The sequence below is a fragment of the Polypterus senegalus genome, chromosome 2, assembly GCF_016835505.1.
Source record: "Polypterus senegalus isolate Bchr_013 chromosome 2, ASM1683550v1, whole genome shotgun sequence".
In the NCBI taxonomy this organism is placed as follows: Eukaryota; Metazoa; Chordata; class Cladistia; order Polypteriformes; family Polypteridae; genus Polypterus; species Polypterus senegalus.
The window spans coordinates 290728516-290756026 of record NC_053155.1 but is presented as its reverse complement, the minus strand read 5'-3'; the positions used below and the strand labels follow the sequence as shown (position 1 = coordinate 290756026).

General features: G+C 38.0%; 1 protein-coding gene across 1 annotated transcript in view; it reads right to left on the bottom strand.

The window, feature by feature from the left end:
- kl (klotho) overlaps window positions 1-27511 on the bottom strand; it is a 105303-nt gene that overhangs the window by 35258 nt on the left and 42534 nt on the right. Inside the window, exons 2-3 of the mRNA XM_039745758.1 lie at window positions 24107-24617; window positions 22729-22997 (exon numbers count right to left, since the gene is read on the bottom strand). Of these exons, the coding sequence (XP_039601692.1) occupies window positions 22729-22997; window positions 24107-24617 (780 nt within the window). The remainder of the gene's footprint in view (window positions 1-22728; window positions 22998-24106; window positions 24618-27511) is intronic.

Genomic DNA, 27511 nt, shown 5'->3' with positions numbered 1-27511 from the left:
AGAAGGTTACAAGTTTCATTGAAAAGAAACATCCAGAAAAAGTGGCAACTAGTCGTTCTGCAGCAAATTATGATGACACCTGCTTGGCTCACTTCCGTAAGCTTTTAAAAAGCAGGCAAAAGCAAACGTCGTTGCATAGGTATCTTTATACTAAAACTGAAATTGCTATAAGTGAAGGTGCCGAAAGTGCAGCCAAAAAGGCAAAAACAGATGATTAGCGTAAAAAAAAAATCATACGTACGTAATGTTAAGTGTTAGGCTAAGTTTAAAGTTAAGAAAGTTTATTTTTTTACAATTCATGTATGTACGTACAGTTAAGAAAGTGCAATTTTAGTTTTTTTTGATGTGAAGGTGCCGAAAATGCAGCCAGTCCTCTAGTCCTCCCTCCCTCCCTCAGCCGCTCTCCGTTAACTGCAATCGTCTGCCGCCAAAGTAAGGTTACATTTTCTCAAGTTGGTTTATTTTTTATTTAACTATATTTACTAATAAAGTATTTTGATGTTTGTTTCTTATTTAAAAACATGTTTTTTTCCATTATTTATGATATTTTGGGGACTTTTTGGGAGGGCTGGAACGAATTCATCTCATTTCCATTATTTTAAATGGGGGAAATTCGTTCGGGTTACGAGCTTGGTTCTGGAACGGATTAAACTCGTAACCCGGGGTTCCACTGTATTTCGTTTTATGCATTCACTTTGATCTCTAGCCAGATGTCATCAACAACAATATTTATTTATATAGTACATTTCCTACAAAGTAGCTCAAAGTGTTTTACAAGATGAAATAAAAAGGAAGTTAATATAAAACACAAACACATAATATGTAACAAAGAAAAAGGTAAGGTCAGACGGCCAGGAGGACAGAAAAAAAAACCAAAAAAAAATTCCTGTTAGGCTGGAGAAAAAACAAAATCTGCAGGGGTTCCAAGGCCAAAAAATCTCTCAGCCCCCACTGGGCATTCTGCCTAACCAAGATGTTGTAAATCAGTTGTCATGGTTTTCAGTGTTCACATAGAAGAATTTGATGATGATGGTCATGTGAACACCCACCTTACAATCCATAAACGCAGAGGGTAGCATAGTGCCTTGATCATGTGGTGGTGGCACCACAGAAGAACCAGAAAAGACAGCAGAGAATAACAGTGATTAGTAAGGAATTGCAGAACCCAAAAGAAAATGATAATTCAATGCTCCTCTAGTCTAAAAAGGATACAACTAAAATGTAGCTAAGAAAAAGCCATTTTAAAATAATGGGTTTTTAGCAGTTTTTTAAAATACATCTACAGTATTAGCCTGGTGAATTTCTATTAATAAAGTATTCCAAATTTTAGGTGCATAACAGCAAAAGGCCACCTCACCACTTCTTTTCATGTTGTCTCTTTGAATTATAAGCAGGCCTTCATTTGAAGATCTGAAGTTACAAATTGGAATGTAAGGGTACAGACATTCCATAATATAGGATTGAGCGAGATCATTTAAGGCTTTGTAAACCATCAGTAGTCTTTTCAAGTTAACTCTAAATGACATGGGTAATGATGCTAAGATTGGTGAAATGTGCTCAGATTTTCTTTTTCTAGTTAAGGTTCTTGCTGCTGCATTCTGCACTAACTATAACCGATTGATGTCTTTCTTAGGTCGTCCCATAAGGAGAGCATTACAGTAATCTAGTTGACTGAAAACAGAAGAGTGAACTAATTTTTTCACACCTTGTAAAGTTATAAGAGGTCTAACTTTAGCTATATTGCTTAAGTGAAACTAGTAATTTGATCAATATGTGATTTAAAAATTTAGTTCAGAGTCAATATTTACCCCTAAATTTTTTACCTCTAACTTAAGCAAAAGGGATCAAGGTTACTTCTAAATAATATCCATTTTTGCCAATCACTACATTTTCTTTTTCCTCCTTATTTAGTTTGAGAAAGTTACTGGTCATCCGTTTGGAAATACAAGTAAGACACAGGATCAAAGGGCCAAGCGCATCAGGGTCATCAGGCACTATCAATAAATACAGCTGTATGTCATCTGCATAGCTGTGGTAGCTCACCCTTGTGGTTTGAGATAATTTGATCTAATGGAGGCATTTAAATCAACATGAGCAGAGCACCCAGAATAGATCCTTTTGGTACAACATATAAAATCTCATGTTTCTCTGATGCACAATCACCACATCTAAAAAAGAATTTTCTACCTTTTAAGAAGACTGAATCCAATTTAAGACGTTGCCAGAGAGGCCCAGCCAATGTCTAAGGCAATTTTATAAGAATATTGTGATCAATGGTGTGAAATGCTGCACTCAAGTCTAAGAGAACAAGAACAGATATATGGCTTCTGTCCGTGTTAACCCACACACCATTTACTACTTTAACCAGTGCAGTTTCTGTAATGTGATTTCTTCTAAAGCCTGACTGAAACTTGTCAAGAATAGAATGTTTATTCAAGTAATCATTTAGCTGCATAATGGCTGCCTATTCTAGAATTTTACTTAAGAAAGGCAGGTTAAAAATTGGTCTACAATTGTCAAAAACACAGGAATTTAGATTATTTTTCTTGAGCAGGGGTTTGACAACTGCAGTCTTTAGATCAGGGGTCCCCAACTCCGGTCCTGGAGGGCCCCAGTGGCTCAGGTTTTCATTCTAACCTTTTTCTTAATTAATGACCTGTTTTTGTTGCTTATTAACTTCTTTTGAATTAAATTTAATTGACTTGTTTTTTTAAGGTTTGTTCTCCTGAATTTCTTCATTGTTCCTCTGAATTGTTTCATTTCTTTCCTTAAATTGCACCCAAAGGGAAATGAAATGTGAAGTAAGTGAGCCAACAGAAGACCAACTAAGTCAGGGCCTGAAACTCCAACCAATTTCACTCCAACCTTAATTAGGCTCTAATTTTTGTTGTTGATTAAACGCTTTCTTTAATTCCATGGCTTGTTGCTGCTCTCATTGTGCAATAGCATATATATATATATATGTTGATTTTCTCTTTTTTAAGAGCGCTGTCAAAATGTTTTGGGGACCAGAGCAGATCAGCATTACTCAGGCCTTCACCTTTCTTTATTTTCGGATATTGTATGATAAACAATGTTGGTCATGTTTTGCTGGTCACGTTTTGGTTCATTTTGTATCTCATTATTGTTTGGCTGCTAATTAAGGGGTCTGAGTCTTCAAGAGCACGTCAATTAATATTAATTCAAAAGAAGTTAATCAGGAGCAAAAACAGGTCAGTAATTAAGAAAAAGGATAGAATGAAAACCTGCAGCCACAGGGGCCCTTCAGGACCGGAGTTGGGGACCACTGCTTTAGACAGTCAGGCAAGACCCCCATATCTAATGATGAGTTCACTATGTCAACTATACTATCAATGTATAATGTAAAATACCAATGCCATTTTTGCCGTTGTTTTGTACTCACACGAGCGCAGGGAATCTCGGTCAAATCAACGAAGCAAGGTTATTATAGTTTTGCCTTTTTATATTAGTTTTTATTTCTATATTTTTTCAGACCTTACTTGGAAATTCAGTTTAGTTTTTGTTTCCTTCATTTGAATTTTTTATTTTTAATTTAGTTTTTATTTAACAAAGGTATTTCTATTTTATTTTTATATCTATTAGTTTCAGTTTTAGTTTTAGTAATTATGGCATGGAGCTTCTACGTTTTGTGTCACACTCAGACAGAGCTGTACATTTAACATATTTTGATACGAATTTAATGTTAGTGGAGGCTTACTACACTACATGGTTTACTATCTGATTTTGTTTTATCTGATAAAAACATGCATAATCAAAACTAGATTCTGAACATGAACAATTTTATAATTTTTAAAATATTTTCTCTTGAAAATCATGGGGGCTTAGGAAGAACAGGGCAGTTAGACTTGAATCAGTGTGCAGACCCCACTTAGCTGTATAGAGGGAAACAAAGAAAAACAAGAATGTAGTGTCAAGGTTAGGGGCAGTGAGATCTGAATAGCCCAACATAACGTACAGTAAACCCATAATGAGCAGAGCAAGAGCAGGTAATAGCAGTATGGACAGGCATGAAACAACAGAGACAGCATCTGAGATTAAGAACAATATATACATTATCTAAACTTGTTTATCCAGAGTAGGATCACAGGAAACCTGGAGCCTACCAGAGCAGGTTTGAATGTAAGGCAGGAAAAACCCCTGGTATGCAATATGTATGATAAGGCTGATGTTAAGAACAAAAAGAATATGATATTTTAACTAGCTGTTTTGAGAGAGAGAGAGAGAGAGAGAAAAACATTGAAGAAAGGGAGACAAATATTTTAAAATATAATTCTGCTAATGGATTACTTTTACAATATCAGGTATTTTGAGTTGTGAATATGAACTAAAAGGGATAAATTAATAAATATAGAATAAATACAAAAACCTATTAATATGTTTAGTTTTTCATCACTTGGCAGACTCTCTTCACCTACCTACCTTTGTTTGTATTGCTTCATTGTTAAACGATGTTTTTAAGGCAAAAGTGATTGGTCAGCAACAATATGCTGATCTTGTATGATGACCTAGTCAGTCTCTCGATCAGTGCTGTTTAATTTTCAAAAACCAGGAGGGGTCTACCGTCGACTTTCTTGTATACTCAGATATGGGGACGGATATTTGAGGAGTAAACCGCAAGACAATGATTATATTTTTATATTATGTACATTAAGGAACCATCAACAACAAGTCAAATCAAATTAATAATAAATTGAACAATTATTATAAAAGTAAAGCTGAATAAATCGGACTCTGCAGCTGCATGGATAAAAAAAAATTAAAAAGTACCACTTCAGGGTGATGGATTTGGCCCAAAAGTTAATACAGATCTACAATTGTGGTGTAATAACCACATGCCAAATTTCATCCATCTATCTAATTGCGTTATCATGTTTATACATACACACAATTCCAAAAAACAGCATTTTTGAACTCTGAGAGGTCTATAATGTCAAGATTCATCAAAATATCGAGATCAAATTTTTTCATGATTACTATACTTTACTTGTATATGAGAAAGTAAAAATGATCTCTCCTGTGGCAGGTGAATTGCTGTCAACAAAAAGCAGTCACCTGAGAAATAAACTGAAACGTTACTCACTCGTGATATTTCTATCCATATGTATACCATTTTGTTGACCAGCTCATTCTGATTTCAGCCGTTTGAATTACATCTTGAAATACAACAAGCGCAAAGAAAGGCGGCATGTAAATCGCTTTCTATTTCACACAATTTACGCAACCGCATTCAGCTTGGTCTGTCACTGCAAATGCTGTGTGAAAAACTGCCCTCCGTCACCAGCCGCCGTTCACTGGATGAATATGTGCAGGTGGCTCGTGGTGGATGACTTTCTGTTTTAAGTTAAAACTTACAAGGGTTAAAGACTAATGGCAATAATATTCATTCAAAAACGAAAACTAAAAATATTTTAGTAAATTATTTTATATTAGTTATTCTTTCCAGCTACTTTAATAATTTTGTTTAGTTTTAGTTTTTCATTTCGGTTTTTTAATTCTTTTATTTCAGTTTACAAAAATGTTCTTTTAATAACAGTTTCAGTTTTGATTTTAGTTTTCGTTAACTATAATAACTTTGCAATAAAGTAAACTTTCCTTCTAGCAAAAAAAATCCAACTAAAACATAATGGCAGGTTTTGTCACTGTTTACAGTTGACAACCACCATCAAACACTCATTTTGACAAAAGTCGACATCCACTCTGAAAGAGTTCATTCAGCTGAGTATTGTGAGAATTGAACCCTATGCTGGAACAGTTGGATGTAAAGCTGGCTGCTGGTGATGCCAGTCTATCAAAGCGCAAACCATGCTCTGCCAAGGCTGGGAGAGTCGAGAACAAAAGATGAATGGGACCAGGAAACAAGCAGGAAGTACTGTTGCCAATATACAGCAAAGTCATAGCCAGAAAATACTAAAAAATCAATCATCAAAGAAAAATATGAAAACCAAAACATTTTATCAAAAAACACACTGAATGCACAAAAAGGTTGATTTAGATACCACAAAGATTCACTTCATTAGCCTCAATCTTGAACACCATAAGGCCCAGAATGCCAACTTTTATATCTTTCAGGGTTGCATATGAAATATTTGTTTTGGCCACCATTTCTGCATGCATTTTATAAAGCAAAATATTCATAGGAGTCAAAAACTCTACATACAGACATGGGTGCCATCTTGACATAAACATTGAGGGATGTGGATGGGGCAAAAAATTATAGGCTACACCACAGACAATAATTCTAATTTTTGTGGATTTTTTTATGATGGCGCCATCAGCAGCAGCAAGTTACAGCAACTCAGTTGTGCCTTCTTGTTTAAGTTACTTTGTTATGTGTGTTTTTATGTACTAAAGTAACATTATTGGCAAAACTACGGTATTGGGACTATACTGTATATATCACAATGTGGTTAAAGGATGGTTGCAGACTCATCTTTCTCCATTGAAAATAAACCGTCGCCGCACAGCTTTGATTACAGTCGGGCTCAGCTGCTTGCGCTGTGGAGAGCACCACTGCCTCCAGACCAGAGACCCACCGGTGGTTCGTAAGCATTTCAGCAGTAGCAGAGCTGGACCAAAGTGACAGGGAAAAAAGAGACGCTGCAAACCCTTAGTGCCATCTGTGGTAATGGGTAATGTAAGACCAGTCACAAACAAAATGGATAAATTAACAGGGTTAACAAAGAGTCAGAGGGACTATCGACAAAGTACTTTTATGTGCTTCACAGAGAAGTGGATACATGAACTGATTCATGATGCTAAATGTTAACATTGAGGGCTTCCATGTACTTACAGCTGACCAAAATAACAGAGACAGTGGGGAAAAAAGGAAGGGAAAAAAAAGGGTGGTCTGGTGATCTTTGTGAACTGTAAGTGGTGTCACTCACACTCAAATCATTTTACTTTAAACGAGCATCTGTGTTGTCCAGACATTGAGCTATTAGCAGTCAGCATGTCTGCCCAGAGAGTTTTCTCACATTGTTGTGAAAGTAGTGTACATTCTGCCATGAGCTGCTGCTGCTGCATGTAAAACATCTCACAGTGTGGTGCGGGGAGTACAGATTTGCCATCCACAAGTCCTGTTTGTAATTTCTGGGGACTTTAATCATGCCAGCCTTTTGGGCATCCTGCCCACTTTCAGGCAGTATATCAGCTGTCCCACCAGGAATAATAAGATTGATTTACCGTATAGTGATGTCAGGGATGCATAGCATTACCTACACTTGGAAACTCTGATCCCAGTATGGTTTACTTGATGCCTCTGTATAAGCCGTTGTTATTGAGGCAACCTGTTGTCACCAAGACGGTAGAGAAAGTGGTGTATGGATGCTGTGATTAAGCTGAAGGATTGTTTTGGAACAGCTACATGGGATATTCTCTGTGAACTCCATGCTGAGGATATTGACAATGTCACAGACTGTACAACTGATTATATAAATTTCTGTATGGGCACAATTGTGCCATCTAAAACTGTCCATTGCTTTGCAAACAACAAGCCCTGGGTCATGGGTGACCTAAAGGCCCTGTTGAAGGAAAAGAAGAGGGCCTTTAAGGATTGGGACCATCTGAGCACTGTGCAGAGGGAACTAAAGTTGAGAATTAAGGAGCGCAAAGGCCACTATATAAGGAAGATGGAGAACAATCTTCTGGAGGGTAAGGTTAAGGAGGTTTGGAAAGGGATGGAGACAGTGACAAAGTATAAATTGCCCTGACGTTAGCCAGATTAATTAACTTAGAGGAGGGCAAATGAGGTGAACGCCTTCTTTAATAGGTTTAATGGGAGGGCACTTGCAAATACCCTTTTTCTCTGTGTCCTTCACAATTACCACATAACTACCTCCTCCCATTGTCTCATATCTCAACCCCAAATCTAGAGTTTATTATAACAGATGAGGTGAGAACAAAATTGTGGCAGGCCCTGATGGAGTCGGTGCCAAAGTACTAAAGGCCTGTGCTGATGAGATTTGTGGTGTCTTGAAACACATACAGTATACAATGTCAGCCTGAGACTACAGAAGGTTCCGGGGCTTTGGAAGACCTTGTGTATTGTTCCAGTGCCCAAGATCAAGAATCCCAAAGAACTGAATGATTATAGACCTGAGGCACTGACTTCACACCTGATAAAAACAATGGAGAGGCTGGTTCTTGGTCACTTTAAAACATGGTTGGACCCTCTACAGTTTGCATATCATCAGCATGTGGAAGTGGAAGATGCTGTAGTTTATCTGCTGCACAGAACCAACTCTCACCTAGAGAGGGCTGGGAGTATGATGAGAGTCATATTTATTTTATTTTTCCACCACCTTTAATACCATCCAGCCTCTCTTATTGAGGGTCAAGTTGTGTGGAGCACAGACTGAGACTGCCCTGATCTGACTTACAGGCTACAGTACTTGAGATTAGGGAACTGTGTGTTGGTGAAAGCGATTAGCTGCATGGGTACACCACAGGAGACTGTCCTTGCTCCATTCTTTTTCACTATTTATACCTCAGATTTCAGGTATGATTCTGAGACACGGCACCTTCAAAAGTTCTCCTATGACACCACAATTGTTGGATGTATTGAAGGGAAGGAGGAAGAATACAGACACCTGGGGCCTCATGTATAACGCCGTGCATAGAACTCGCACTATAACATAGCGTAAGCACAAAAGCCGAAATGTGCTTACGCACAGAAAAATCCAGATGCAGGAATCTGTGCGTACTCCAACTTCCGCGTTCTTCCGCTACATAAATCCCGATCAGCGTGAAAACTAACGCTCGTGCACGCGCATTTTGTAACGCCCCAAATCCTCCTAGAATTACGCCTATTTGAATATGCAAATCAATATAAATCGCCCTTAAGCGCAGCCTTCTGTGAAAAGACAATGGGAAAAGCACGGGGAAAATATAAGAATTTCAGCGAATACCAAGTGGAGGCAAAGGAAAAACATACTATTTGTTCAAATAAACCGTGGTATAATCAACAAAAGGAAGTTGATCGAGTGACATAGCGTGTTGGAGAAACTTGAAAGCTCACATTCACAAAATCGCACAGTGCCGGAAATAAAAAAGAAGTCACATATCAAAGTTGCCGTGAAAGAAGAGTTGTAAGCCCACTGTCTGAGTGTCATATGAAAGCTTATTAGGGTACAGAGAAAAAGGCACACGGTGGGGAAAAGCACGAAATGTCAACTTTAATCTCGAATTTTCCACTTTAATCACGTAGTTTATTTTGTCATTTAGTAGAACATTATAAACTTCATCTTAAAATCGTTTAATTAACCAGTTTCTCAAAATTACATCGTAATTAAAGTAGCACGTTAAATGCTTTGTTTTGTATTTGATCTTCTACTCGTATGTGATCTATGTGTGTGAATCACTACTTGCTTCTTAAACTGGCTCTCTTCCTCCAACTGGACACAGAGTCCATTACATTTGTGATATTACAGCTCTCTGAATAACTAAAATACTGAGATGTATACGTGATGTCATTTTCATGATGATAGGAGCTAAAGCACATTATTAAACATGTGTTTCATGAGCCTCGTGCTCATGACAAGCATTTATCTTTTATCGAAATTTGTTGCTGCGTTTTTAGCTGTGTTGTTATTTTCTCTTTCTGTTTTATATTCAATATATATTGGCGTGGCCGCCCCAAGAGTCCTTGCTTTTCTTTCCCCAAGTAACCGATCGCCACACAATCAGCTCTGTAATAGAAGTTAAGCCATCTGTAAGCTTAGCGCCGATTCTTCAAAACGTTTAAAGAACATTGAAATATCTTCATAGTACATGTTTAATTATTCTATCCTTCACGACACTCCCAGTGAAGAATATAGATTATTTAAATGAAGTTAAAGTTTTATGTGTATAATTTAACAAACATATTTTGCTGCATTTCACCTTAAAAATGATATTGTCATCATATGTAAATCGCGCTTTATAAAGTGGCCCAGGTTGTGAGATATTATAACTGTAGTGCAAGTTTACAGTGGGTGATTGTACTTATAAGTACAAACCGTTCTACAAGGAGCAATTGATTGAGTGCATTTAAAGTTCTTGGGATTAAACTGTTTCTGAACCGCGAGGTCCGTACAGGAAAGGCTTTAAAACATTTTGCAGTGGCTGAGGTAGCGTGTCCTTAAAGCTGTATACCGATAATTCTCTTTCCGATCAGCTGCTGCTGTGATTCACACTCAGATACAGTGATATAAATACTCCGAGTGCTGCAGTGAGAGTAATATGGAAAAAGATGATCCGCTGTGGCAACTCCTAACGGGAGGAGCTGAAAGAAGAAGAAGAAGAAGAAGTGAGAGTAACAACGCTAAAGCAGTTATGGTATTTGGAATACTATGGCTGTTCCCTGGACCATTATATTGTTACGAGTTAATTACAATCAGATGCATTACACTAATAAACAATATGCGGTTAGTTTCTGTGTATTTATAAAGCCGCGTCATGAAAATAATGAGTAATCACACAAGAACAGTACCATTGCTTTGACGCTGGGTGCCACCAGTTTGCAAAACCGAGCGGAGAACTTGCGTACGACAAGGCATGAGGTACCGTGGAAAAGTGCGTGGCTTTACGCCAAGTGTAGGTTTTATACATCACGATTTGAACGTGGAAAAGTTCTTACGCAACATTTCTGTGCGTACGCACCGTTTATACATGAGGCCCCTGGTGAGTAGCTTGGTGGAATGGTGTCATCACAACCATCTCCAGCTAAACCCCAAGAAAACAAAGGAGCTTATGGTGGACTTTCAGAAGAAGTAGTCTTCTCCAGCTCCTGTCATCAGCCAGGATGAGGAAATCGAGATAAAATCTACAAGTACCTGGGTATTTACCTGTATGATAAGCTGGGACTGGAGCAGAATGTTGACATTCTTTTTACAAGAAGGACCACCAGTCTGTGGTGTTGAGTGCCATCTTTTATGCTGTGGTGTATTGGGGCCGCTGTATCACAAGGATACTAACATACTGAACAAGATCATCATAAAGGTGAGTTCAGTCCTCGGGGTGAAACTGGAGACTGTGGTGCTGATAGCAGAGAGGAGAAAGCTGGCAAAGATGTTTTTAAATATGAAGATCCCCTCCATAAATTGCTGCAAGGCCAAAAGTGTCCAATGAGCAGCAGACTACTCCCCTGCTGCAGGAGGGAAACTTTTTGCAGGTCAGTCTTCCTGCTGCTCTCAGACTATACAACCCTGGGCTTTAATTCATGTGCCCTTTACTGGATTACTTCATGAATTGTATGTATGGGATACCAGACTCTTGTAATCACTGGTACTTTATCCATCACTAGACACTTTATCCATGGTTACTGGTCATCCTATATATCACATTTATTCCATATATTATAACACTTTGATACTACATTGTATGTATTACTACGGATTGGTAATACATTACTATTTTTGGTATTTTATGTTTTTTATTTATCTAATCTGTTTCATCTTATATATTTTATTAGATGTTTTAGTTATTAAATATACAGTATGTACTTATTATCACCTTTGGGGATTAATAAAGTCCTATCTTATCTTTTCTGTACAGCAGCAATAGTAATAATTATCAAACTGATGTTGCATAGGAGATACAGATGTGTGAAAATAAACATAATCAATAAAGCAACAGGACTGCACCTTTCACTGCATTGCTAACGGCTGGTTTTAATCCAAACCATCTCTTATAAAGCCTTACAGTAAAACATGTATTAAAACTCCACAAAATATCATTCTCCATTGTTCAACACCATCATGACTTGATAGATTTTACTCTTCACGCTAGGCACTGGAAAAATACTCTCTGATTTCACGCACTGACTGGATGGTGATATTATATTATTTGCATACTTTGACAAGGAAACAGTAAATGTGAATCATGGGTAAATACTTAAAATTATTATTATACTTCAACTTTGTTATTCTATTAGGGCAGTCAGTTTATTTCAGTGACTTTAACTCAGTTTATATACTTTCAATTTATGGGGGTTGCATAATAAGATTATGGTTATTCTGTCACCATCACCGTAGGCTACCCTTTATACTTGTGGGTAATATAGACACCCACCCACACATTGTTTTATTTGTATTGCTGCTAAACTGTTTTTTTTTTCCTTTTTCTGACTCATGTAATATAATTTACATTTTTTTTAGAGAACAGTGAAATGCAAAAAAAGGAAAAATAAAATCTGCCAATGTACCCTGATTGCATTTCTCCAATTTCATGCCTCAAGTATGTAGTTTACTGACAGGGTCTTGAAGTCAGATGTTGCCATAATCAAATGAACCCCTCAATATTCTGATATTGTCAAACGATTATTTTACTTTGACCTCCTCCAGATCTTGGTCATGGCTCTTATCTTATGTCTTCAAGTTGGTTTCTATGTGTAGATCTGAAAATGATTATTCACTCAAAGCACAGTACTTGCAACCTGAAAAATTTGCAGACATCTGGTACTATAAATGATTTGAAGTCAGCGTGTCACTGGTATTCTTGGTTGTTTATTAGGTTGTCTGACCAATTTATTTTTATTAATTTCATAGCAAATCTGAATCACTTGCAAAATTAATTTGAACAGTCAATCAAAAAAATTGGATATAAGCCAAAACTGGAAGTGAGTCATTTTTCTCTGCTCTCTAAATGTGGCCTTTATAGCCTGTAGTAACACACACAAAAAAGGTCAATATAAATGTACAAACCAAGGACATCATTTTAAAACCAGGCTTACAAATTGTGTCAGCCATTATAAGTGGGGTGGAATATTAAAATCAACATTTTTTTGTAGTTTGAACTCCAGTCAGATTTTTTCTTACAAAGGAAATGCAACTATAAATATTTTCTGTAAAAATAATTTTGATCTGTCACAATCTTTTTACTCACTCACGCGCCAGCCTCAGGGTGCATCTTACATCCGCTTAGCTATTGAACGAGAGAACTACTTAATGGATTTAGATCAGGTTTTTTTTTTCTAGAATTTGCTTGAACATTCCAGTTGATTTGGAGCTTCTCTCATCGTGCTAAGAATCATAGTTCACTCGCAGGAGCGATACATTCACGCTAATCGGAAACAGAGGCTGCGGGCCGAGGGGAAGGGGAAGCGTGACATCAGGAGTAGGGAGCTGAACGGGGCCCTCCGCACTGTTCTGTTTCACTACTACGCAGGGAATAGCTAGTCATGAATAATATTGTAACAAACACCAAGATGGAAAGACCTCTACTTCCAGAAGAATCACTTCCCATCCGTTATGGCATAAGGGAAATGCCTTGTAAAATAACAGTTATACTGAAACTAGTCATGGCTTTTTCTGCACTGAATTTGCATTCACTCTTGCACGGCTCCTGATCATCTTCCAGAGTTTCATGCCGTCTCTCTCTTTCTCTCCAGGATCCCCATTTATCTTCTGGTGGGCTCAATTTATCTGACACCCCAGTAATCTCTGCCTATCTTCTTGAACCTTTCTGGCTAGTAAGGAGTAATGTTCCATGGGTTTATTGAATCCAGAGCTTAGTGTAGTGAACCTCTGTGACATTTTGCTGCCGATTGCCCATCCACCCCTGCATATCTTCACGGTAATATGCTGGCTACTACAATACAGTCTGCATCAAAGAGCACCTATGTATTAATACTGTGATATCACTTGAGATCATCATATACATGCTCATCCACACTTGGCACAACCATCTTTATGTGTGCCAATTTACACAAATTCAGTTTGCGTTAACATTTCCTTGCCTGTAGTCAAATATATACACACAGTGTCAGGGCGTTCAAAGTTTGGTGCAACATTTGTGAACTGCTTTGTTGTGCCCTACCCGATTCATTGTTATTGCAAAGCTGCCTTTTCCTTGTCACCGAAAAGCACAACACTTTAATTTCAGCTGACAGTGTATGGATTCTCAAGAAAAACTGATAAAGATTTTAACTCCTGCTCTTGGTTTAAGGACCAAGTTTGTGGAGCTCGGAAATTTTTGAGCCCATTATGACCATTTCCTCCTCTGAGATACTTGATAAATATGGGCCCTGGTCAGGAAGCATTGAGACAGTATATTGGAAGACTACACTCAAATGCTTCATTATTAATAGAGCACCTAGTCTTAATAACCATAACACTATCACTTAATCAAATTTTGTTTCCAAAAGGAACCACACAAACATTTAGTGCACACATGACAGATACTGTATATAATGTATGTATAAGTGAATACACATATAATATAAGGCAAGCTACAATTCACTACAACGTCCATATCAATAAGTCACGTTAAAATGGATGGGTTCTGTGTATAACCTTCTGGTGATAAAAATCCTGGAAAAGTAATGAATTGTGGCAAAGAAGAATTAGGATACAGGTCGACAGAAAAGGTAAAAGAAATGCAGTAAGCTATCCAAAAATGACTTCTCTTATGTTACGTAACCCATGTAGTTTGTAGTGATGCTCAAGAAAAAGTTTTAGTCTCATGTTTTCATGAGATAATAAAGTTTCTGATATAACCGGGGTCATTACTACTTAATAGGGGTCACAGCTACTTAACAAACGCCAGGGCTTTCTGGGACCTGCACCAGTTTGCATACAGATTGGGGTGGAGGAAACCTCAGCAACGCTTCTGAATTTTCTGCATGAGCTCTAGATTGCTGTGTTTAGATTTCGTGTCAGCTTTTAATCCAGTCCAGGCCAACATTTTAGGTGACAAACTGATTGATCAATTCTTTTTGGACCCTGACTTGGAGGGATGGAATCTGAAATTTCTAACTAACAGAACACAACTGGTGAGTGTTAATGGCTGTTTATCTGATAGTCTTTTGTGATCACCTCAAGGCTGCTTTCATTCCCCTCTTCTGTTTATCTTGCACACATATGACTGCAGGAGCTGAAAACAAGACAAACATTGACTAAAATTTGCAGCGGACTCAGTCAATGGTGTTTCTTCTGTAAGATGAGAAGGGAAGCCCTGGACCTGTTGCTGATGACTTTGTTCAATAGTGCGATTGTGCTTTTCACAGCTCACTGTCTCTAAGGTCAAGGGTATGGCTGTAGGCTTTAAGTGCTCCCCATCTCCAGCATCAGATGGACATTGGACATGGTGGAATACTACTCATATCTAGGGGCATCCATTGATGACATTTTTAAGAAGGGGCAGACATGACTAGGGTTGTGGAGTCGGTAGATAAATCCTTCGACTCTGACTCCTCGACCCCTCTGTATTTAATATGCTAATCCATTTTCCATGTTGATTGAAGGAAGGCAACATACACGTCATTTAACCACAGAACTGCTGGCTAGGAAGCTGACCCTCTACCGTATTGGCCAGTTTGAACAAAAGACAAGAATCCCTGAACACACATCAGGCCACAGCACACACCTCCACCTACACCAGTATACCTGTTTACACTCAAATGAACTTGTTAAACACATTATATCTGAAATAAAATGAAAATACTTTTTGTAATGTACCATAATCCAGATTACAATATGTGAATGTCAGGTTGTATAATAGCTCAGCTGAACTTCACACTAGTAGTAACACAACTATGCACTGGGCTTTATTCCTACATCAGAGTACTTAATTATGACTATTTTTGTGATATGGGATATTTGAACTTGCTGTATTTTTTTCATTACAATTTAAATTTATTAGGAGTCGGAGTCGGTACAATTTTGCCAACTCCGACCCCGACTCTGACTCCACAGCCCTGGCACATGACCGTTGTTTTTTTTAGGAAACTCAATTGTTTTAAAGTAGACAAAATCATAATGACACTCTTTGCCTTTTATTGAATTTTCTGTTACGTGTTCTGTAATAAGCTGGTTTGGCACCCTCGCGTTAAGAATATAAACAACACTGTAAAATCAGCAGTTAAATAATTGGTTTGCAGCAGACCTTTGTCGCTGAGCTTTATCACAAATAAGCCGAAACAGTTCTGTCAGACAGGTGCCATATACGGTGGCCCTGAAGCGTTCCCAAAGGTAAAGAGCAACAGATTTATGAATACTTCAATTCCTCAGAAATTTGCAAAAATCCATATTGTTAACTTTTCTCGTCTTCTCCAGTAGCCCTGTGGGAATTCGCCTTGAGGATTCAAACCCGGGGTATGTCAGATGGTAGCACAATGCGCTGTCCGTCCAACCACACTGGAGATGCCGTTTTAGACGTCTTCTGGCTACCTGGTGCACTCAACACAAGATAACATTGTGGTACGATTAAAAAAAAAAAGAAAGAAATATCCTCTGGGAGAGGAGCTGGTGAGCTGTTCTGAATGGGATTCCCTGAGTGGACTTCAGTCACATTTTATGGTCCAGAAAGTTACAGACCAGCCAAGTTTATGTGTCAGCCATGAAGAGCTCTGGCATTAGAATTTAATATTCAACAAATACAGCAATAGGAGGAAAAGGACTTTAGTTAATAACTTCTTTTATTGAAGACGTGTCTGCATTTTGTTTATTAACTTTGTTGTGCTTGGCAGTCTGTCAGAGCAAAGTGAATGAAACTGTGATCTTTGCTTTACTTTTTCAAACTCCAAGTGAAAAATGCATGACTGTGCTATTTGTGTAACTTGGCTGAACTTTTTCGAATGAGTACAGTCCACCCACTTCTGAAGCTTCTGATCCTAAGACTAATATTGATACTACTGTCAAGTTGGCTACAAGATGTGCAATTCTCATTTTTGGATTAAACATGCACTTATTGTAAGCAACAGAAGCGACAGAGTCGCCGACCAGGGCTTGGGTTTCTCAAGCAAACTTCAAGGAATAAGAATGAAATCTTAAATAAAAGCCGCAAAAGAGAAAGTCTTACAGCAAACATTTGAGAACAAGTGCGCTTCCAAACCCCCCGTGTGTAAGGATGCCATGTTTGAATGTGCCTTATACAAGGTCTTCAGTCCCATGCTGCTCTAATGGGGTCCGGGCCCCCTGACCCTGAACTGGACAATCTTATGGTATATTATGTAAGCAACAGGACTTCAAATAATGCTGTCCCTGTAAATGAGAGACCTTGAAGATGTCTGAAGCACCAGCACTCCCCTTGACGTAAAGCCCTTCATGTAGACTAAGGTGTTCTGAGAAACACAAACATCTCCATGTTAATCACAATGTTAAATAAAGGCAATGCCAGGAAGGTTCAGTAAGACTGACTTTGCAGCGCAATTCGACATTTAAATAAACATTTTTAAGACTGTTAGTAAATTATTTTCTACTCTTTCAGTGAATCCTTTGATTCAAGACAGAAAACAAAGTTTATTGCCCTGCTTTTTATTTGAAATTTTCTCTGATTCTTGAGAACATGAACCTATGTACCTTTATTTCATTTGGAAATACTTCAAAACGCCAGCATGTAATTTTCTGCACAGTCCATTAGAACTACTTATGTAAATCCCAGGTTTATTTTGCTGATGTGTTGTAGTCTCACATGAACTCCCAGTTTACTGTCCTTAAAATCAAATAAGCGTTACAGAAATCTAGTCTGTTAATTAAAATAAGCCCAATAAACATCCAGCTTAAAGAATGGTTAAATATCAAGGGGTGAAATGTAAAATAAACTTCCATAAGATACAGTAGAGTACATTTTTATCCTAACAACATCATGCACACTAATGGCCTAATAACCCTACATTCATCAATCCATCCATTTTCTATAACTCATCTGGTCAAGATTGCAAATCATCAGACTAAGCAAAGATGGTCAGATATCCTTTTTCCCCACCAACGCCTCCTCCAACTTCTCTGGGGGGATGACAAGGCATTCCCAGGCCAACTGGGCGATATCATTTTTATTGATTTTTTTTTTATTTTTTTTAAAGAAGCTGTGTTCCTTTAACGTGAATACTGACTGACATCCTTCACGTCTTCTACGGCTCTGCATTCTACCCTGTGGTGTGAGGAGCTGGTAACATCACTTCAAGAGAGGCCCACTGAATTAACAGGCTAATTAAAAGAGCAGACTCAGTTATGGGAGACACTCTGGAGTTAGTAGCAAAGGACAGAATTGAAACAAACCTGAGTGTCATTATGAACAAAACTGCACATCCTCTCTCTGACATACTAACACTAACCAGATTTCCATCCAAGGAGTTTTTGCGAAAAAATATTTAGCGCTTCAAATTTTTTTACCGATATAGCTGATGGAAATGCTAATTATCGATAAAATGTTGTACATGTCGACATAATATTTTTCCGTTTAACTTTAGCGCATAAATTCCATATTGATACTTCAAATGTCGCAAAAACTACATTGGAAACACTTTTTGTCGGAAAAAAGGGTTTTAACGCAAATAAATGTGTCACATGATACATTTTCATCACGTGCAATCAAAACGAGAATGGCGGAGCGGTTCGCATGGTCTGATAAATAGACTCGTTATTTCTCGTGATGAGCCAATGCAGTAGCGGATAGGCTGGGTCTCCTGCTATAAAAGGGGTACCTGAACTCCCTCCACATCAACTGTAGCCTGGGGGTGTCTCTCAGGATGTCTAAATAATACAAAAATCGCAAAGGTAATTTACTGTGCCAGTCAAAATATTTAATAAACCGTGTGTTTCATTATCTAAACATTTTTTTCTTATTATTAAATGGCAGATGTTTTAGCATATTATGCATATTTAGCATTTATGAGAAATTCTCTCATTAATATTAACTTTAGTTTTTTTTTGATTAAACGTTGTTATTTTGTATTAATTTGAATTTCAGTTTTAATTAAAAACCTTAGGGAAGCAGGTTACAGTACTAATTCAGTTGTTATCGCACTGAGAAGGGATGTTGAAAGGTAGGCTCACCTGTACAGATCCGATGCTGCAAACACAACTGCATCATGGGCACTTCCAGGAGTGTCAACGCAAATGTCTCGTTTTATGCACCTGTCATCAACAAGGGCCTGGAGAACAATAGATGGCCACCCTTTGCGATTAATGTAATCGCGGTAGCCTTCCGTCGGGGGAAGAATAGGCACATGCGTGCCATCCAGCGCACCGTAAATCTGTGGCACAAGATGCACCAAGGAATTGCGATATGCAATTTCATTGGCCTCCGCTACAGTCGGAAGTCTGATATAACGCCGCATTAATTTTTCTTTAATAGCGGTGCACACAGCATATACTCGGCACAGGTTGCCAGCTTGTAAAGGGCGATGGCAATCCGCTTTTGGGTTGGAACCGGTGGTCGGTGGCAACCTGTGATGGGTGCAACATCAGGACTGATGAATCCACACAACATCTCAAACGTCGGCCGTGTCATTCTAAAATGTTGCAGACAGAGATTTTCTGTGAAATGTCTCCCCACCACCTCCTCCCAGAAGGTCTTATTCCGTCGCCTCTCCCATACCCGTGGGTTTCATCGCATTGGGGTACTTTCTTCGAGCTCTAGGGTTATCAGACAAGCAACTGCTTCATTCTGCTGTCGTCTTCGGATATTATGTACAATTCCAATTATTTGTGAAACTGAAATAACAGTAAGCTGGCAAATTTCAAAAAACTGTCTGAATAATCTCTCCATTTCTTTGTTTCTTTGTTTAGTGGAGGGGGTGTAACGTGGAAAACAAAAGGTAGATAATTTGCGACATACACAAAATTATGTATGGAAACGGCTCCCGGGCAGATTTTTTTTCGCGATACAACAAAACTTATGCAACAGTTCGTTTTGGGGGGGATGACGTCATCACGCACACCATTTTATCGATAAAAAGCCAGTTGGATGGAAACAGGCTGGAGACAGCAAATTTCGCACATTTTTTTTACGTATATTCTGTTTGTCGATAACAAAACGTCGCAAAAAACTGGATGGAAACTTGGCTACTGAGGAATTTCAGCTTGCCAATTATTCAGCAGAAGTGTGTCAAGAAATGCTACTGAGGCTCCTTTATACCAACAACAATATGCCAGCATAATGCCTCACTGGGACTGCCAAGTCAGAAGTTTTCTTTCTTATTAATTTTCCTCCTTTTTAGTCACTCTGGTATGTGTTGAGACCAAAGGGTGTTTATCTGTCTATCGATCTATCTATCTATCTAATCTCTCCAACATGTCACGGGTCTGCCTCAAGGTCTCCTCCAGGTATGACATGCCCAAAACACTTACACAGAGAGGCATCCTGGAGGCACCCTAACCAGATGCCCAAGCCAATTCAAGTGGCTCCTTTCGATGTGGAGGAGAGCAGCCCTATTTTGAGCTCCTCCAGAATGTTTTCACACCTCCTCCTTCTCCTAGCTAACATGACTAGTATGAAGAAGATCTCAAAGTATAGTTGTTGCTTCTCTGCATAGACGACCCACCCAATCAACCAATTTAAAAGACACTGACATATCCATTAAAGCAGTGTTTCTTAAACTATGAGTTGAGACCCATATTGGGTTGCAAATGTGTTTGTGATGGGTCGCCACATGATTGTGTAGTAAAATTAGCCAAGTCTGTCCATGCACAAATTTTTTGGCAAGTGAAGCACACTGCACTCTGTTTAGTGTACTGTTTATTGTAGCAGTATGCAATCTGATACATAGCCAATAAACAGCACCGTTGACAGCTCACAGAGACTGTTTATTTTTATGGTACGAAAATATAATAAATATTCCCCACAATGCCAACCTTAAGTGCAGTGTGTTATATCTCGGCCAGAGTTTTCTCCCCTGGCTGGGGTTCAAATTCATGTTATACTGTATGTTATCTTTGTTCATTTTTGATTCTTTGGTATGTATTCATTTTTATTTGCTAGTGATTGTGTTTATATTTCAATGCCTAGGTGATGTTCCATGTATCTTGTGGTTGATTCCCCCAAGAGGTGGGACCACCTGCCAATTGTCAACAGGAACAGCTCTCTGCCTACTGATCCTATACGGGGTCTACCACAGATCCTGGCCGTTTATTTCAAATGTGCTTGGGAATTTGGTGAGTGTTTCTTTGTACAGTTCTGTGCTTTTGTGATCCTTTGCATTTTTGACCTTATTGCTGTATTTTTGACCATTCTTTGAATATTTGCATTTAGACTTGTTTGCTTTGGGTTGCCTTTTGTGTTACAGATAACTCTTTTTTTTTCCTTTTTTGCTCCTAAGGAGCATCACTCTTGACAGAATAGCATTTGTTAGGAGGAATAAATGTTTATTTATTTATTTTATTTTTTATTTAATGCTGCTTGGATTAAATAAACTGAAATCTAACAAATCACTAGGACAAGATACGATTCATCCTCAAGTGAGTGACTGCAGATATAAACCCTTGACATATATTTTTCAAAAGTCACTGTGCACTAGGGAAATTCCTAAGGGCTGGAAAATAGAAATTATTATTCAATTATATAAAAAGAGAGCTCAGACAGATCCAAGTAACTAAAGGCCAGTAGGCTTAATATTCATCCCAAGTAAGGAATTTCTAAGGAGAAAATTCAGCATCACATGGAAAGGACAAGAGCATTAGCAAATAGTCACATGTGTTCAGACGACGAAGGTAATGTTTCGCTCATATGCTGGAATTCTATGCCTGAAGAAGGGGCCTGAGTTGCCTCGAAAGCTTGCATATTGTAATCTTTTTAGTTAGCCAATAAAAGGTGTCATTTTGCTTGACTTTTCTCTACATTCATAACAGCTAACACGGTACGGACACTCTAGTACTATGAGGAAGTAACAAAAGGATACAATCAGAGAGGTGCAAATGTTATTATCTTGATTTTCAGATGGCTTTTCATAAGGTCCCACATGAAACATTAGTTGATCAATCTAAAACAAGTTGGGATTCAAGGTGCAGGGTGTAGGTGCCTATAAAAGTGGCTCATAACACAGGAAGCAAAGGGTTATAGTGAAGTGAATAATGGGTGACATTAACTGGGGTGTCCTTCAGGGATCAGTGCTTGAATTGCTGACCTTTTTAATATCATAAAAAATCTGGACAAGAAAATAATCGATAAGCTGGCTAAGTCTGTAGATGATACCAAACTAGATGGAAAGGCAGATAATGCAGAGTCAGATGAAATGTAAGGCAGGGTGTTTGAAAGGCATTACACATATGAAGTTGAAATGGTAGATGTGAATACACAATGCAAGGTCTAAAATTTGAAAGTATGTCTTATGAGAAGGATCTAGGAGTCATAGTGGACATGTCACTATCTCAAGACAGTGTACAGAAGCTGTCGAGAAAGCGAACAAGAAATTAGGTTAATATCATGATTTGTAGAGTACAAGACAAGCGAGGTTATACTTAAATTACATAACACACACATAGCAATGCTAGAAAAAGTCCAGAGAAGAGCAAACAGCCTGATTCTGGCACTGAGAGGTATCAGCTATAAGAAGGAGTTTAACTTTTTGAGTTTAAGCAAACAGAGATTAAGAGTGCAAGAGACTGAAGTGATTAAAATTATGAAAGAAATTAGTACAGTATATTCCAGTTGTTACTTTAAAGTAACCACATGACTGAACATCTGAAGTGAAGACCTGCCTGCCATCCTCACGTTTATATTCATCTCTCTGGAAAAGGGTTAAAGGCTGGAGGTGACACAATCCATACAAAAAGCCATTGATAGAAATAATAAAGGAACCAAAACTGAAACCAGAATTCATTTGAAGATAAAACTACCCTTACAAGTGTAGGCAGGTCCAAAGAATTTGAATAAAGGATTCCATGAAAGACTCAGATGGTAAAATACCCATATATATATATATATATATATATATATATATATATATATATATATATATATATATATATATATATATATATATATTATTCCTATTAACAGAAAAATACATACCCTTATGGCATTGGTAGCAACACCCCAAGAAAAATTGCAAGGAAATACTCCACTTATTGGCTCATTTTCTGGCAGCACTGGAAAGCCATTTTTTTCAATCAGCTTCTGATAAAAGAGACCTGAAGTTTTCTGAATCCTTCTCAAATCTGGACTTGTAAAATCCACATAGAAGAGTCCACGGCGTATGTCATATTCTCGATACCACTCAAATCCATCAACTAGCGACCAGGCAGTGTATCCAATGACATTGACTTTGTCATACTTGATGGCTAAGAAATAAGGTATTAAAGATAAGATATTAAATAATTAAGTCACTGAAACATGTCTTGTGCTCATCTCAATCATTTCACACATCTTTTAAAAGAAATGTTTAAAGAAATCTGAAATTTGATTCACTGATTATTTTAGCCAAGTTTATAATCTCAGTTACAGTTTTCGGTGTAATTATTATGAAGTCAGTTCATGTCTAGTATTTTTAAATCAAATGTGTGTTGTGTTTCCACTGTGCAGTTCTTGTATTTTCTCAGTCTTGTTAATTCTCCTCCAGTAGCATGGATCTTCACTCACTCTCCAAACTCTACAGTCGGCTCAAGCGAGTGTGTCTTTGTATACGAGTGTGTCTTTGCGCCTGTGTGCACTCCAATTTGTTGTGGTCTAGTTCCTTTTCAATGTTTTCTTTGCTGTTCTCTGCACCCCTTCAGAGCAGGTTGGGTTTCTATTTCTGATTTTAAGAGAGAACCCAAAATCTAACATTTCATTTCTGTACTTAAAGAACAGAAGTCCTTTTGTGTCACAGTAATATTTTTGTGTGGGACTACCAAGGCCCCTCTATGAAATAATTACAAATTGTTGAGATTACTGATGATGTCAGCTCACCCAGTGGGGCCATTTGTGGCTGGCTCCTTGTCTGAGTTGACTTTTCACATCCTTTGTTCTGATTTCCTGTGTGTTTCTAAAAGCACGAGTTCTCCAGACACTGAGGAGTGCTCCCCGTCCCCACACAGGCTGACCTATATGAAAATAAAAGTGCACGTGTTCCAAACACCAAGGAGTACACACTCTGGACATCTGGGGGACCACTGCCCCCAAATGTTCGTCAGAGTTTAATAATACCAACTACATGGACAACAAGGGGCAACAGCGGTCAACCCCGCCTAACGCTCCAAATGGACTGCCAGTTTGGATAGATACATATCCCAATAGATGGATTATGAAATGGATGGCTGAATTTTTGTAATGTTTGTTCCAACATCTGAAACCCCTGGTAAGTAAACACCAATGTTTTGGATCAAAGGTCAAAGATACTTCAACACTTTTTTGAAGGACATAATGGCTTATTGCTAAAGATCTGAGCAGTCCTTGTACATTCAAAGCCTACCTTTTAAAGTTTCTGCAACAAACCTCTTTATGTAATACATATTAATTGCATCTTCTGTTTTTGTTCCACCTTCAACAAACCAACCGTTTTCCACAATGAAGACTCTTGGACTGTTGTATTCAGCTTTAATCCAAGATAGCAGAATCCGCAGGTTGAGAGTCTCAGACTGGCCAAATCTAAGGCTGTCATTTATTAGCTGAAAGCTTATCACGGGTCCGAAAGACAGCGCAAAGAAATCCACCGTGTTGTTCACATATTTTTTTTCATCTTCAGTAAAAGATGGCAGATTGGAAGAGAGGTTCACCTTCATACACTGGGGGTAGTCCCCATCATTAAAGAGGGGCTTTGCGAACCATCCTAAGACAAAGCTGAGAGAGCACTGGCACGCCTTAATGCTCTCCTTGGTCAAGTGAAGGGGTGTGATTCCATGTGAGCCCAAAGAAATGGAAACCTGTCCTTGCTGCTTCTGACGATATTTGTCATTATAGAGATGCCACACAGCAGCGTGTGCCTGGAAATAGAAAATAAATAAAAACACCAGAATTAGCCAACATTTTTGAACAAGTTGTAATAGAAATTGGATTTTCATTGTGTTCATTCTTGCCAAACTTCTAACTGGATTAACAAAGTTGATTTTGGTTATTCTAACAACCAAGTCAATATGGACAACACAAAAGACAAAATCAAGTGCTGCTATCAATTTCTAACAGTAGTGAATAATTCTCCCTCCTTTGAAGAATTGTTCTTGGCTAGTCAGTGTTTATCAGGACCAGGCCCCAGCATATGATGTAGTCAACAGTTGGGATGCAGAATTCCACTGTGGTGGGATGCCTCTTAAAGACTGGATTAGAAGATGCAATTATCTGTCTGCTCCACATGGCTCATTCTCACCTGGACAGACAAAACTGGCAGCACTGTAAAGATGAGGTTTTTCAGTTTCTCCAGTGCCTTCAATACCATCCAGGTATCCCTGGTGAGGGGTAAACTCAGAGATATGCAGGTGGATGAGCCTGTGGTGTCTTAGATAATGGGCTGTCTGTTTGCCAGACGTCAGTTTATGAGACTCAAGAACCGTGTCTCCAGTATTGATGTTGTACCACAACAAACAGTTCTGTCTCCTATTCTCTTCGCTGTGTACACCAACACTATAAATATAACAGCCAGTCATGTCACTTGCAGACATTCTCAGATGATTGTTCACTTATGTGACATGTTATTAAGGGGGATAAGACAGAGACTGTTTCTTGATGTAAACAAATTTGTCTGCAAAACCAAGGAACTGGTTATTGTTTTTCGCCGTGTCCAGTCAGTATGCAAGGAGTGGATCATCCACTTCTACAAGTATTTGGGGGTTACACATCAATGACAATTTAGGCTGGTCTTGGAACGCAGATGAGCTATATACGAAATAGCAGAGCAGGCTCTTTTTCCTTAGGAGACTGCACTCCTTTAATGAGGATAATGACATCCTTAACATCTTCTCTAATTCTGTTATGGCCAGTGTGATTTTCTTCTCTGTGGTGTGCTGGGCTGGTGACATCACCTCAAGGGAGGCCAACCGATTCAAACAGCTAATTAAAAGGGCAGGCTCGATTATATGACACACCCTGGACCCCCTGAAGGTAGTGGAAAAGAAGAGAATTAAAGTAAAGCAGAGTGATAATAAGAACAATACTGCACATCCTCTGTCTAACACTGAGAACTTTCAGACAACAAATTAATGAGAAGTGTGTGAAGAAACACAACTGGAGTCTTTTATACCAACAGCAATATTCCTGCCTAATGCCTCAATCTTAGAGGGACTGTCATGTTAGAAGTTATCTTACTTTTGAAATTTTCCTCCTTTTTAGTCATTCTGGTCTGTATTCAGACCATATTGTGTGTGTGTGTGTGTATATATGTACACACAAGCAGAAATACCCCATGTTGCCCGGGAGGAAAATAAAGGTTTTTTTTTAATTGTTTGAAAAAAATATAATTACGGAGCACACCAGAAACGTTCTGATCGTCAACTGGATGATAACATATATAGAAGACCACCAGATTGTTACAGTCTGCTTTATATATAAGATTGTGGCTAATTGTTGGAGAGGTGGTCATTGGAAGGTGCTTTGTGGAATACTCTTTCATTTACAGTATATTCTTGTATTGTGGACTGTATTGCTGTGTCTGGGGCTCTCTGGTACCCCCTTGTGGTTACTCAGTGTCAACTGGATGATAACATACACGATTGTTACATTCTGCTTTATATATATATATATATATATATATATATATATATATATATATATATATATATATATATATATATATATATATATATATATATATATACTAAAAATACCAGCTTGCGGAGAAGTAGTGTGTTAAAGAAGTTATGAAAAGAAAAGGAAGCATGTTAAAAATAACATAACTTGATCATCAATGTAATTGTTTTGTCACTGTTATGAGTGTTGCTGTCATATATATATATATATATATATATATATATATATATATATATATACACACACAGATATAAACATATATACATATCTACATATACACATATCTACACATACACATATCAACATATATATACACATACATATACACACATACATACACACACATATATACATATCCACATACAGTATATATGTACATATATACAGTATATATACATACATACATACAGTACATGTATATATACTGTATATAGCAAAATCCCCGCGCTTCGCAGCGACAAAGTTCTGCTTTTAAATTTTTATAAAGAAGAAAAGAAAACCTTTTTAAACTGAGGGAAAATATACCAATAACTATCTGTTAAGGATCTCTTTGTATATCACATTGTCAGTTCAGCAGTCCGATTGTAATATGACCAAGCTGTGCTAGCTTACTGGTGAGAATGCAACGTATAGTTTTGTCCAGGAGGAAAGCAATGTTGCCTCAAATCAATGGCAACCTTTTGTAGTGTCTGTCCCTAAAACTTATTAATTGTCATCGTGAAGCAGAGCCTTAAAATTTGAGGCATTTCAATTGAAATGGGAGATCAGAGGGTATAACGGTGATGCCAGGAATACATTCAGAGTGTGGCGCTCTGCTGTTTTTTTGTGTAGCTGCCTTCACACAGCTTCTAAGCTGCTTTATAAATGAACGGCATATAAGGCCATCGTTTCTCCTTGCTTCGCGGTTCTGTACTGTTTTATTGTTTTTTATTACGATTGTTATAGTTATTGTGTAGCTATTTGAGACTTACTTTACTGTTCAGGTACCCATTTCCTTTATTTAATCCGCGGCTTGTACGCTATTTTTTGTTCGTTTATTACGATTATAGATATTTATATAATCTAATATCAGGGTCTGTCCCTGAGACCTATTACTTGTCATCGCGCAGCGGAGCCTTACTGGAAATTGGAGGCATCT